This window comes from Magnolia sinica, chromosome 7 (genome assembly GCF_029962835.1).
Source record: "Magnolia sinica isolate HGM2019 chromosome 7, MsV1, whole genome shotgun sequence".
Taxonomy (NCBI): domain Eukaryota; kingdom Viridiplantae; phylum Streptophyta; class Magnoliopsida; order Magnoliales; family Magnoliaceae; genus Magnolia; species Magnolia sinica.
In genome coordinates, this window is record NC_080579.1 from 94,651,098 (window position 1) to 94,665,283 (window position 14,186).

At 36.8% G+C, this 14,186-nt stretch overlaps 1 protein-coding gene across 1 annotated transcript; it reads left to right on the forward strand.

The window, feature by feature from the left end:
- Window positions 1-4,611: 4,611 nt before the first annotated feature.
- On the forward strand, window positions 4,612-5,458 carry LOC131251796 (auxin-responsive protein SAUR76-like). The gene has a single exon (XM_058252756.1). The coding sequence runs from the start codon at window positions 4,804-4,806 to the stop codon at window positions 5,182-5,184; it is 381 nt and encodes a 126-aa protein (XP_058108739.1). The 5' UTR covers window positions 4,612-4,803; the 3' UTR covers window positions 5,185-5,458.
- Window positions 5,459-14,186: the final 8,728 nt, after the last annotated feature.

Consider the following 14,186-nt stretch of genomic DNA (forward strand, 5'->3'; position numbering starts at 1 on the left):
CTTAATTGTCTGCCAAGTATTTAATTTCTAGGTGCCTGCGTATCAACCATCACACCCTACCAGAGTATCAAAGTTGACCTTCTTTTCTACATCATCCATTTTCCAGCCATTGATGGGACGGTTAAGATTGCCTGCTTTAGAAACATCATGTCTCCTCAATTTTCACGAACCAAGTTATGGATCAGATTATTGATTGGACCTATTTTTATTTAAACTACCCTGACCATTCATTTTATAAGAAATTGATCAGATGGTTAGTATCATCCAATCTGTGAGACTTTTGAACAGTAACATATGTGATGTATGGTCGAAGTAACGATCGGTCTAGATCAAGCAACCGGACTCTCTAAATCCCTGGACGCAAAGAGGAGCACCGTACTTCTAATCTCTGAGTGCACTTAATCATTTCTATTTTATTTTTATGAAGGAAGCATTATTTCAACATGTTTTAATTTGAAATTAATTTTGGACCATTTGTTAGTCGAGATATTACATTAAAACCATTCTTAAGAGTGGAATAAGAAGGTTATTTATTTATTTATTATTATTATAAATATTTTTAAATTTTTATTATTTTATTATTTTGTTTTAATATACGGAGTAGTTTAAGTCGGTTGGTCTTTACGCGGGAAAGTATCCTCTCCTAATTTCCATCGTTTTCTCCGTCTCTTAAAGCGGGATTATTATATGTTACGTGGCCCGCATGTTCGGATAGTATATACGGGTTTTTAAGTTCTGACAGGTGGGCCTATGTTTCAGTAATCCAGATCATTGGTCTGTTGATTTCCACCGTAGGTGGACAACTTCTCAAAAATATATCGGATAGGACAATCTTAATTTTTCGATACGTGGACCACAAATGGACGGCTTAAAAGAGACCGGTGGTCACATTCATCTGAAAAAGGCACTAATATTAGTCGTTCTGATCATCGCATCTGGAGTTTCTCCATCCATGCTGGGAGCCAAAAAACCAATGGTCTGGATTACTATCCATGGGCCCCACTTGTCAGAGCTGGAAACTCGTGTATATTGTGTAAAAAGTGCAGGGTACGTATGCAGAATTTCTACATTTGGTATAAGGGTTCAGAGGTTGCAATTTGTCGAGATGGACCAGCTTTGGTTAGTTGCAACTTGCAACTGGCCTCCGCAGCTTAGCTATGCTGTTGGTGTAATCCAGACCGTCCATTTGGATGTCCCTGTCGTCGATGGTACATGGTAAAATAAAAGACCACACTGGGTGATGAGTCACCGATCATGGATGGACCATCCACGGTGCGGTCTACCAGATGGATGCGTCACTGATAATGGGATATTCAGGCACGGTGGCTTCTCCGGCTTTCAGGCCTGATCTATATGGGCCAGCTGGATTTTCAGTTCAGATCAAAAGGATATGGCCCAGAGCTGGGACATTTTCTACCTGAGGGGTGGACCAATCGGGAGAACTCGCCAGTTTATGGCTTGGATTGTACCTGATTATGACCAAGGGCTATGATGGCCCCCAAATTCAAAGCTGAAAATAGGGTCCAGGCTCCTACCATACCCATAAATGGTCCATTGAAAAGCCTAAACTACTGCAGACAACAGCCACGTCGACGGTGATGGTGAAACGTACGGGACTGTAAGCGTTAATCGCGACGGACAAAAGAAAAGAGCTTTTGCAAATTCACCGGCACATGTCTGTCAGTTTCATTACTATTTGTTGAGAAATAATCAATGATTCCAAAGAGGCATCAGCTCACTAAGTAGTTACATGCAATTTTGGGGACCTAACAGCCCCTCTGGTTGGTGGAGGAAATGAGGATTAAATCAATGCCATTCCTTTTACTTGATATTACAGAACTGCCATCTTCTTTTTCAGGACCACCATGTCTTTACTCTTTATTCCCAGCCATGGCCCATTTACTGAACGGCTCTGATTTACGGCTATCGTGCTTGTGAAGGTGACGTGGATTGCATAGTGACCCAACTTGGTGTGTCCATTATGGTGTATGTGTTTAAGCTACACTGTCCATCTATTTTGCAAGTCCATTAAGGGCATGAGCAATAAAAATGAGGTAGATCCAAAGCTCTAGTAAACTATATTAGGTTGATATTTGTGTTTTACCTTCGCCCAGGTCCATGACCTTAAGAAGAGGTTGGATGATAAATAAGCATCATGGGTGTCCTTATCCCCACTATTTTGTATGGTGTGGCCCACTTGAGCTTTAGATCTACCTCAGTTATGAATATGTTAGATGACAAATAAACATATCTATATTATTAACATAGATGACATTGCCAATACTACTATTTCATGTGTTGTGGCTTACTTGAACTTTAGATCTACCTTAGTTTTAGAACTATATTCTAAAATTATTTGGTGGAACAGATGAAAGGATCAACAAAACATAAAATTTAGGGTTGGCCTTATGTATTCCAATTCAAGTCACCAGCAATCCGCATCCTTGTGATGGGACCAAATTAGGTGTTGCTGAGAGTGACCCTGTTGGCTGTCTCGGAACATTAAAAACATGATAAATCAAATCAATCTTTGGAATAATTTAAAACTTTTCCACCATAAATGAATCATAATGTAATTGTGGATTTATTAGGGTTTTTACCAGTTCTAATTAACAACCATATATGACATGGTAGAGCAATCTCTGTATAGGGTACATGACATGCCTATGTATCAATCAGGTCCACCCATATGCTAACAACAAGACAGATAAATATTGTGCTATGCATCAAACTCATGAGAAAATCTTATTCATTACTTTAATACCAATTCCTAATTTCATATTTGACTAGTAACTATTTTTATTCTCCACCATCACTTCAACGGCCACAGATCATATGGATAGGATTTTCTAATGGTGGTGATTTTTTAAATAATCATGGGCAGACGTAATTTGCACATTATGTTGCCCGTATGGGTCTCATGAAGAGAGGCTTCTACGATATTTCAGCCCGAATTGGTCTACTACCGTAGAGAATGATCCTTCTTGATTAAACGTTTAGCAATATCAAAATTAAAAGAAAAATAGAGAAAGAGATACCTATCACAATACATAAATTGAAATCAAAAGAAGAAGATAACAAAAAATGCAAATCATATTATATAAATCTACATGGGTCACTTCCGATATGTCTATAATTCATATCAATCTACTATACCCAAAAGCAAAAATGAAACAACAATCCATTGTACTCAGGAGCAAAAACGAAAAAACCGCTCAAGTTACTACACTGGCTAGATAACAAGATTATTAGCCCATTCAAGACAACTCTTGTAATTGACAAAGGAACACATGTAGCCCCTTCCTTCTCCCCAATATGTGATCTCTGCAGGACATCTGAGCCTTTGTAAAAGGTGGGTCACGCACCATGAAGATGATCATCAAAGAAATTCTTGGCGATCCACTCATTAGTGGGCTACTTCTTTTGAACGGTTAGATGTTCTACACGAGTTATGTGCTCGTGGGAAAAATGGTAGTGTACCGTGACAGTGGTGTATGCGATCCGAGCCAATCATCACAGACTCTAATTTGGGTGGGCCCTACCTGGAATTAAAAACTGATCTAACAATTCTAACCATTGGATCCGAGGGCAAAATGAAATAGACGGTGATGGAAAAAAGTCCATCAAAATTATTTTGACCATCTTTTTTCTTCTTCTAAGGATCGTACAGTCCATGGATTAGATGTGCCCGATTGGGATGAATTTTCGCATATGGTCCATCCAAGGAATATTCCACACCATGATCGGTTCTGATCTTGTACCAACTTACCATATGGACGAAAAATAAATGCTAAACATGCAGGTTTGGTGGATAACCAAACTCAATTATAGAGACCTTCTCTGCCCAAATTCGATGGTCATGCCAATTGATCCAGACCATCCAATCAATGGACCAACTTTTGATGGCCATACAAAAAGAGAGTTCCCTAGACGAAGTTGAATCATTCATTCCTGGCACTTTGAGGCTATTCCCAACCGATTGGACGGTCAAGATAAATGATCATGACAGCTGCTTGAACTGGCAGAGATGGCTTATTTCAGGCACTGGCGTGTAAACGAGGGCACTAAGATACGCGTTTGCTACATTTACTTAATGGGACAACTCATTCATGGCACAAATGGCGTACATGCATATCAATCCAAATCATCTTAAACCACATACCAAATAATTCTAACCGCTGATTGGACGGTTAGGATCATCCAATAAGCTCATAGTTTTGTTCAAAGCTAAATCCACACCGCAGCCCACAATGTGAACAGCCGAATACTCCAAAATTGTGACGAACTCACACTGTAATTTTGCGGCCCCTGCCGCATTCCAGACTGACCAGGTGACAGAAAATCCTAACCGTCCAATCAGTGGCCATTAATGGCACATAGACGGCCACGACTGAGTTGATGACAGATGGGCAATTTTGTTGATATCCGCCAAACCAGAACCACCTCAGTCCATGCCACTGTACAGAAAGTAACGTCCGTTCCTCTTCTTCCCGAAAATTTCCCACTGTTAATTTCTGTGGGCCCTTACGTATGCCCCAGAAATAACCACCCTTCAATCCTTCTATATATACACGAAGCTTCCCTCTTCATTTCCTCACCTCTCTCTCTCTCTCTCTCTCTCTCTCTCTCTCTCTCTCTCCAGAAAACCACCCACCCATCTTCCCAAAACCGGTTTTCCACACACCCATCTGCCCAAATCCGGTTTTCCATAATAAATTCCCGGTTTTTACGTTTCCAAAACCGCCCACATTGCACTTTCTCAAGACCATACACCATTCCTCCGTGTATATTCGTTATCTCCAAATGGCGAAAGGTGGGAAGCTTGCTAAGCTGAAATGCATGATCAAGAAATGGCAGTCAGCCAGCAAGCTTGGCCGTACGAACAGCAGCATCTCTGCCAACGATGACTACGACGGGTCGTGGCGGGCCGCGCCGGCGGGTCAGGTTGACGGGCTCCAGGCAGTCTATGTCGGAAAGTCTCGGAGACGGTACCTCATCAGCTCCCACCTTGTCGACCACCCGCTCTTCCGGGAGCTCGCTGACAGGTCATCACCAGGTGGGCCCAACGACGCTATGATCGTTGGCTGTGAGGTTGTGCTCTTTGAACACCTGCTCTGGATGCTGGAGAATGCCGATCCGCAGCCGGAGTCTCTTGATGAGCTCGTCGAGTTCTATGCATGCTGAGGATCTCCGGTGACCGGAGAAATATCGGCGGGGGTGGCCTTTGTGTATTTATTTATGATGCAGGGATAGAGTTGTAAATTTTGGAAATAATTTACGTTATGAGAGGTAGATTAGAAATATAGGAAGTGAAAAGAGAAGAGAAAGTCCCTTTTGGACGGTGAGGATTAACCCATTTGATATGCTAATCTTAAGAGGACCTGATGGGGATTGTTGTTTTCTCTTTTTGTTTTTAATTACTACATTTTCTTTAATTAAAATTTTTTATGGTTATATATTCCTCTCTCTCTCTCTCATGTTAATGAATTGTGGAACTCATGCACTGCTATCTAGACCATCCTCTCTCTCTCTCTCTCTCTCTCTCTCTCTCTCTCTCTCTCATTAGGCTATTGTGATAGTCCCCCACCATTTGAAAATGGTGGTGACTCATGTTTCTGAATTGTGGAACACATGCACTGCCATCCAGACCATCCAAATTATGGGACACCTTGTTAAATATTGAATCATATATCCAAAATCACACTCATTAAGCAACCTAACCATACAATTAATGGGTGTAAATGAATTGGTAAAAGAAAGATAGTACTGATCTGAATTCCAAGTACAGAATCATAAGGTTAAAATCATCTTCCCTATGCAAAATTTTTTCTTTATTATCCATCTACAATTGGATTAACGATTTGGACGGTCAGGATCTCGGTATAACGATGTTCTAGATGTGATTGAGGAGTCACCACCAGTTTTAAAATGATTATAAAATATTCTAAGAGTCTAGCGCCATCGCGCGCGCCCACCCCCCCCCCCCCCCCCCAAAAAAAAAAAAAAAAAAAAAATCCCTCATGGTTACAACTCAACCGAGTTCTCTTGTGAGGTCTTACGAGGGCAAAAATGTCAAATAAAAATAATTCTTATTTGTGGTGCCAATGATTGGGTTGTTAGAGATGCTTAGCACCAATCACCACAAATAGGGCTCTTTTTTTTAAAAAAATAATAAATATAAGTTTTTAATTATTTCACAATCCAAGCAGTTTTTAGATACTGTTTGGGTGTACCTAAATTGTTGTTTGTGGGGCTTCCCAAGCATACTTAAAATGTTGAGAAAAACTATGATACTCTAGCAATTTGTTTGCGATGGATGATATGTAGGCACTTGAAAGTCCATAAAAGTAATTCAACTTAAAATTTTCAAAATATGGGTCCCATTTATAATGTATTGTGAAAACAAACTGCGGTTATCTGATTATTTGAGTGCTATAGGATTGGTGGATATTTATTGGACGGTTAAATGAAAATATCCAATGGCCCTGTTTCAAAAAATATGTGCCCAAGAATAAGAGGTTGGGCTGTTAGTGTTTACCCTTTAAAGTTGGGCCCACACACGACACCTGTGCGCAGACGGTGGATCTTCCAAATGAGTTTTTTGGGAGGGACTAATTAGGCTATGGTCATACATATGCACATAGAATCTAAGTGTACTTAATTTCTTTTCATGTGGGGAATTAGAAGTACTGTTGGACTACCTTTCTTATGAGGGTGTAGAGATGTTATTAAAATGGAATTCATGTAATCACTCGAATCAATTGGTCTTCATGCATTCATATGCAAAAGGACTCTATTTAGAGACATAATTGTGTCATTTGTAACTGGTATGGGGGGTCGCCAAATGTTCTTCCTTTTTCTTACTCTATTCCAGTGAAAAAATATCTCACCAGTGGGAGTTGAGAACCAGGCGTCCTTTTATAAGGTATTATGTCAGCGGTGACGTTATAAAAAATGCATTGAATATACCGAAAAATAAAAATAAAATTCAATTACTTCATTTCACTAGGTTGAATCACGTAGAAATATACGTTGTCCTTAAAGGGTGATTCACCCCCTTATTAATTGTTGATGGGTTACAGGCGAATTGCTTCCAGAATAAGACAAGCTTGTATGGATCCGGCGTGCAGCAATCACGATGAGTTCACTTAGGAATAATTCAATGCAGCAAATTGTCTGGCAGAATCAAACAGTGAATGTGTTTTAATAGTATTCTAAAATGAGATATTATCTGGAGAATTTGATGAAAAGTGCAAAGTGCGCTAACTAGTGCCACTACAGCCGCATTGCCCACACCCTCCCCCTCGCCCACGCCCAGGTCCGATTGCGTGCGCACATATGTTTGCATGCGTGTGTTAAGACTACTTATATAAATCTTAAATCTTCAAAGTTTCAAGTAATTAGAATACTACACACACATCCACATATAAACTCCAAATCTTCTCCTATCATTTTCGATGTGGAACAAAAGCACACATTGCACTTTTCCATTTGAAATTCCTGAAAATCGTTTTGGCAGCAAAATTTCAAAATATTTGAAATTTTGAATTATTTTTTCAAAAAACCACAAATTTCAACAGGTGAATCCTATCCTTCAATGGACTCGTCACATATTTCTCGAATGAGGAAGAGATAAGCCATAGCTTCTTCGATAAATGTGAGTTTGATAACCTCGGGTCCACATGAGAATTGTACTTGCCACTATTTCATTGAACCTTACATAGTGCCACTTTGAATGAACCAAATTGTCAATTCGATTGCATATATTAATGATGCTATGTATAGCTTATGATTCTTACATTCTTCCACTTGAATCACTCATGTCATTTAAATATATGCAATGGATTTGATGCCATGTGTGGTCCATAATTCTAATATTCTCTCGCGTAGGTAACTCATAACATTAAGTTATATGAAATAGATTAATATGTATATGTCTATTACATACTTTATGAGCTCAAAAAACTTTACAAGATATATATAAATGGATTATGGACAATAACATGTATAATTCGGTCCATTAAGACCACTGAGACAGGACAATAACATTTGTCTTTACATTTATCAAAGTGAGACAGACATAATCATGAATATCAGTACTCCCAACAATATGGATCCTAATAGTTTGGGCATGTGATATGAATATCTAATCCCAAGCATAGCTATGTATGCAAATTTTCAAGTGGTCCCTACCACATCTGCTAACAGATGCCTTATACCTCAATAAAAGCTAACCTATATGATGTGATTTATTGGAGAAGAGTAACGAATTAAATATGATTTTCTCTCAGTTCAAAAATAAAAATCTAAATCCCAAGAGCTCTTGTGTACGATTACACACAATTTCTAGAATATAAAATCTAACTCAAGTGGTTGGGCCCTTTATTCACGAGGAAATGACTGCCCAAAGTAGTGAGTCCAATCATAAAATTTTGGGCCTACTAGCCATATGAGGGTGAATAAAGCCATCAATGAGTTGTAACCAAGGGGCCCCCAATGATTGCGCCTACAGTAGATAACAATCACAATTCATATAGATCACTTGGGTGGAAACCCATTACATTGGATGATTTCAAGGTTGAATACAAACTGTGCAATCTCATGTGTAGACTATCATGAATATTACAAGTGCAATACAATACATGATACTAGATACAAATAAAACTAATATGAACCCTTCATTATCCAAATGAGAACCATTATTACCCCAATCAATGGTCAGTAGCAACATTAATAAGGTATCAAACAACAATTCACAATTAGGCTCGACGTCTAAAATTATGCCCACTTGTTGGCAGATTGGCAATCATGATCATGCTCATGACTCAACATGTGTGTGTTTTAGTGTGGAAAGTTAATCTGCATCTATTTACGCCTTCATATAAGTGGAAGAGAAATGTTCCCATAGATCAACCAATCCTAGCCATTCAACAGACCCATGAACATTGCATGAAGGCCTAATTACTAGGGCCAACTTACAAGAATGCCTTTCCCAATCAATTAGTCCCAGCCATGGTGAGAGTGTCATTTAACGAAAAAGGGAAAATGGTCATGCCCAAATCAGACAAACACTGGAGACAGTAGCAACTGATGGAAATATAATGTATAACGTTTTTCTTACACAATAACTTTGGCTCATGATCATGAACAACACTTTTAAAAGATGAATAATGAGAAAGAGAAACATAGTGGTCACGAATCACATATCTTGGCTACACAAAGTCATGACTTTCGATTATATGAGAAATTGTTTGATTATTATAGTCTCAATTATTTGATGTATGTTCGGCTCTGATATCAAATGTAATAATTCAAATCAACAGATCTCCATCTAGCATATGCAAGAGACTGTAATTAGAGATATGCCCTTGGCATCCACTATCGTTAGCGGTGGAGGTCATTGGAGAAGATAAATTGAGTCGCCGAATCTTCCTCATTTTCCTTACCCTATTCCAATAGGAAAATGCCTTAACAGATTGAGTAGATTTGGGGACCGAGCATCCTTATATGATGTATTAGGTTGGTTATGATCCTAATTATCGATGGAATTGCCACTGAATCCACCAACTCCACACATCACTCTCTCTTGAACAATGGAGAGATAAGCTTTAGATTCTTTGATAAAATCAAGTTTAATATTCTAGGGTCCATTTGAGAATTATTGATGTAGAGCGGGTCAGGGACAGTTACATGGCCAAGATGGATCAGAAAAAGCATGGTTGACGACAGAAGTGATCCAGACCATCGAACCTTAAACCGGGCGTATCTTGCAATCCGGAATAAGTTATTTGACGTAAAATATATGATTTTGGGGTAGAACAAGCTACTGAAGCCAACCAACCCAGCTACGTCGGGTTGCATGTGAAACCCGGAATTGCGAAAAACCCTTGGATCGACGGTCGTTTCCCTGTTTTAATTTCGTTTTTAATATAAATAGTAAGTTTTAGTTTGATTATAACTCTTCATCGTCGGGCTTTAGGAATTGTGCCCAACGTGAAAAGAGGTTAGAATAATTAGGAGAACGGTTTGATGAAGCCAAATAGGACACTTACTGTTTTTGGCCGAAAACCTTGCGCACTAATAGACATCACGACCGTCTATAAATAGTAAGTTTACTATTTATAGTAAGTCGCGGATTCTAAAAGTTTGAGTTGTAGTTTGATTTTGATTTCTTTCCCATTGCTTGGTACCCCTATTTAAAGGGTTGTGAACTTATTTTTATTCATCAATTAATCAATTTCGAATTTATTAGACTTTATTTCGATTTTCTGCTTTCTTTCCTCGTGGATTCGAGAAGTCTCTGTGAGGAGTCCAGAGAAGCTCCGTGGATTCGAAGTAGTTATCCTCATCACGTTCATCCCTGCGTCAATTATACTCACCACTTTTTTGTGAGGCCCACAAGATACCATTTTAAATTATCTGAATCATCCATTTCATTGCCTACATGGATGATGTTATGTATGGCATATAATTTTAACAGTTTTATGCTGATAAAAACTTTATTACATATCTATTTAAAAAGAATTTAGTCTCCAACTCTTGTCACACGAAAGATGCCGTAATCCTATTAACGGTGTATGATGAAGAGAAGAATGGAACGAATTACAACTCTATTATCCGTTGATTAAAAAAAGAACCAAACAATTAATGATTTACTACAAATCATCATGATAAAGAAGTCCACATGTATGCGCTTTTGTACACCAAATCACATGAGATCTTTTGGCTTAATTAATGGAATTTTTTCAACTAATTTGATTTTATAAACATGAATTAAGAATAATAGTTTTACAATTTAATTAGTTTAAAATAAAGTAATATATGCCAAATGGATACTTACTCATGCTTCAGTGGTAGACTCACAAGAGTTTCAACATAAGGTAATGGGTTTGAGTACCCATTATGGTGAAAAACCATTGTGGTGTGTGGGGGGGTGTGTGTGTGTAAGGGAAGCAAGCCTTTAAGGACTAGGGCTTTCTACTAGATAAGGGGATATGAAACAAGCATGAGAAGCAGTCACTCCCATCAAAACATTGTAAGCAGGCATGATAGTCACTCTTAAAGTAATAGCATAGAAAGTGGAAAGGAAAAACATCTTCTTCTTTTTTTTTTCTCATAAATGGTTTTTTTTTAATTTTTATTTTATTTTATTTTTATTTTTTATTTTTTTTGTACATTTATAATTTACAGGATTGGCATTTTATGTTCAGTATCCATATCTCAAAAAGTTAAAAAGACTTAATGCAATAACCATGAATGATAGAAATTGAATCCTTTACATAGAGGGGAGGGGTGGATGTAGCCAAGTGGCTCAATGCAATGGATTATGAAGATAAAGAAACCTATTGAATTTTTCTTGTTGATTTCTTGTTAATTTCCCATCATTCCTTGTTGATTACTCTTTTTAAAAAAAAAAAAAAATTTTTTTAATTTTTTTTCTTTTTAATAAAGATGAAGAAACCTATTGAATTTTCTATATTTTTATAGGGGGTTAAGTCCTGACCCTGCTCTAAAAGCAAAGCAAAATGGAAAAAGGAGAATGAAAAGACCAAATGCTCAATCAGTGCACAAGGATAACTTGTGGCTGCCATCAAGAGTCATGTGTAACTCTCCTTGTATGTTTGATGTTTGCGCCTCGACACATTTTAGGTGGTTTTAGATGGCAAGGCTTCTATGTGGGAGCCTTTTCATTTTAGAAAGGGTTCCATGATCATTTTCTGATTTTGAAAAGTTTACAAAAGTAATTTTGGCTCTCTTCTTTGTTAGCCACACAAAAATCATAATAATTTTCCTTTCAAAAACTAAAATATGTTTTGAACATGTAAATTTAAAAGAAAAATACTTTACGGCATATTTGAATGCCCATTTACCATAATAAAGGAACATATAATGATAATGAGTACGAATATCAAATCTTATCTCTTATAAGACCAACTTTTCACATGTTTGGATATGAATGATATAATCATAATAATTGCACTTCTATATGACTGAAATGTCACATCAATAGAGAAAATACAGTGATTTTTCAATTTGGATAGGAGATTTCAATAAAATACAATGTAAAATTTGTAATGATTGCCCAGTCCTTCATCGATCTCATTTTTCATTTTTAATTGACTATCATATTACATGCTAATTTTCATATTTAAATAAACATTGTAAATTTATAATAATTGCCTTTTCAAATTCTTTTATCATGGTAAATGACAATCCAAACAAGCCCTTAATACTCTACTAAGTTCGATGGATGATAGCATAAACAATTAAAAGTTACTGAAACTGCATATGTGGCATAAAAGCAATTCAAAGTGACAGAAATTACTCTAATTTGGCTATCTACGTTTAAATTGCTTGACATTAATATAATGGTTAAAAATGGAAAATATATAAAGTCTTATTGCAAAAAAAAAAAAAAAAAAAACAAACAAAACAAATTATGCCCATGAATTAAGTAATAAAATTGCTCAACTAATCTTATTTTTAGGCCGTGACTTAGCATTACAACAGTGTTATTGACATTCGATATCCGATTTTGTCACATGACAAGTGCATGCGTGCCAGAATTGAATTTGCGACTCAATTCAAACAGAACAACTATGACCCCAAGCGCTAAGATAGGAAAATACATAGTATATGACTAAGATCGAATAGGATTGGTCTCCTATTCAGCCACTTGCTAGTATATAAATAGGATCCGACGATATTCAAAAGTTATGGTTTATCCTCTGATGATGGGTTACATCTTTGCCTTCCATATCAAAGGACTTTTCAATATGGATAAAATATCGAGAAAGGAAATCTTATAATTGGTCATGAAGAGCACCAGTAAAACACCTTCCCACATGGAAAACTGAATCTAACATATGAGCGTAGATCCAAATTATAACTAACATTACCAACTACTTGATTAATGCTACATATAACACTATGGAATGTAAACAACAACGACAAGTAAATGATTACACTAAGAAATGTTATTGACTGACAGAAAAAGTGAAGTGATTACACTAAGGAATATAAATAACGAGTAATTGAAAGATATATTGAGTTTGTATGAGACAATCTTTTTGTTGAATTCCTCTACTATTTATAACTTTAATCCGACCATCTAGATGCTTTCCACGTTCTGACAGTTGTTGTAATCATTTCATCACTACATAACCTTTTGGATGCTTCCTATATTCTAATAACTATTGTAATTGTTTCAACAGTATATGGCATTCTAGAGACTTTCTTCTAAACTTACACATGTCCTAGTAACTGCTCCAGACCTTTTTCTTGATTTAATTGCATTTCACTCGATCTCTCGGTCGACCTCTTGGATGATTATCGGTTGCTTGATCGACTTCCTAGATAATATTGATTACTTGATTGGCCTTTTAGATGACTATCGACAGCTTGATAGACCTGCTTGAAGACTATTGACAATTTGATCGACTTCCTAGATGATTATCGGTTGCTTGGTTTGCCTCTTGGATGATTATCGACTACTTGGTCTGCTTTTGAATTCCTCTCAGCTGCTCACTGTTTTACTATTCTGTCAGTTGTGATTCCATAAAAAAAACTCCAAGCATCTTTGAAGATCTTTAGCATGTAATATTTTTTTCTTATTATAACACGTGTCATTTCCAATTGAATTTCCATAATTTAGTAAGTTTAACTAGGAATACGGTATAACAAGTGTATTCTACAATTTAGTAAGTTTAATTAGAGTTAATATATGCCACATGTATCATTCGTAAGTGTGTGTGTATCAAATATCCTACTCAACTAAAATATCAAAGAAGCTGCCAATTTTAAAATATATATCACATTCTGATATGTAGTAGCTTAAATTCATTTGATCCTACATTTCTATCGGTTTGAATCCAACCGCACCCATTCTTAGTCTAGCCTTAAAGGCCCACATTAATTTATCTAAAAATGTAGGAACTTCTCTTGATGTTTGATCTTTTACTCTCTTTTTTCTTAACATTTTTGCTATCTATGTACGTTGTTTTTGGTTGCATTTGGTTTAAATTTATAATTTTTGCTAACTAATCATATGCATTGAATTGAGTTGATGTAATTCCTTTGTAGTCTTATGTGATTTGGTTTGCTTCTCTATGTTGATCAGATTGAAAATGACAAAATTCAGACCATCTAAATTGATGTAATTTATGGCTACTAATTTCTTCTTTATC

Coding starts and splice junctions, on each gene's coding strand:
- LOC131251796 (XM_058252756.1), top strand. CDS start 4,804: ATGGCGAAAGGTGGGAAGCTTGCTAAGCTGAAATGCATGATCAAGAAA.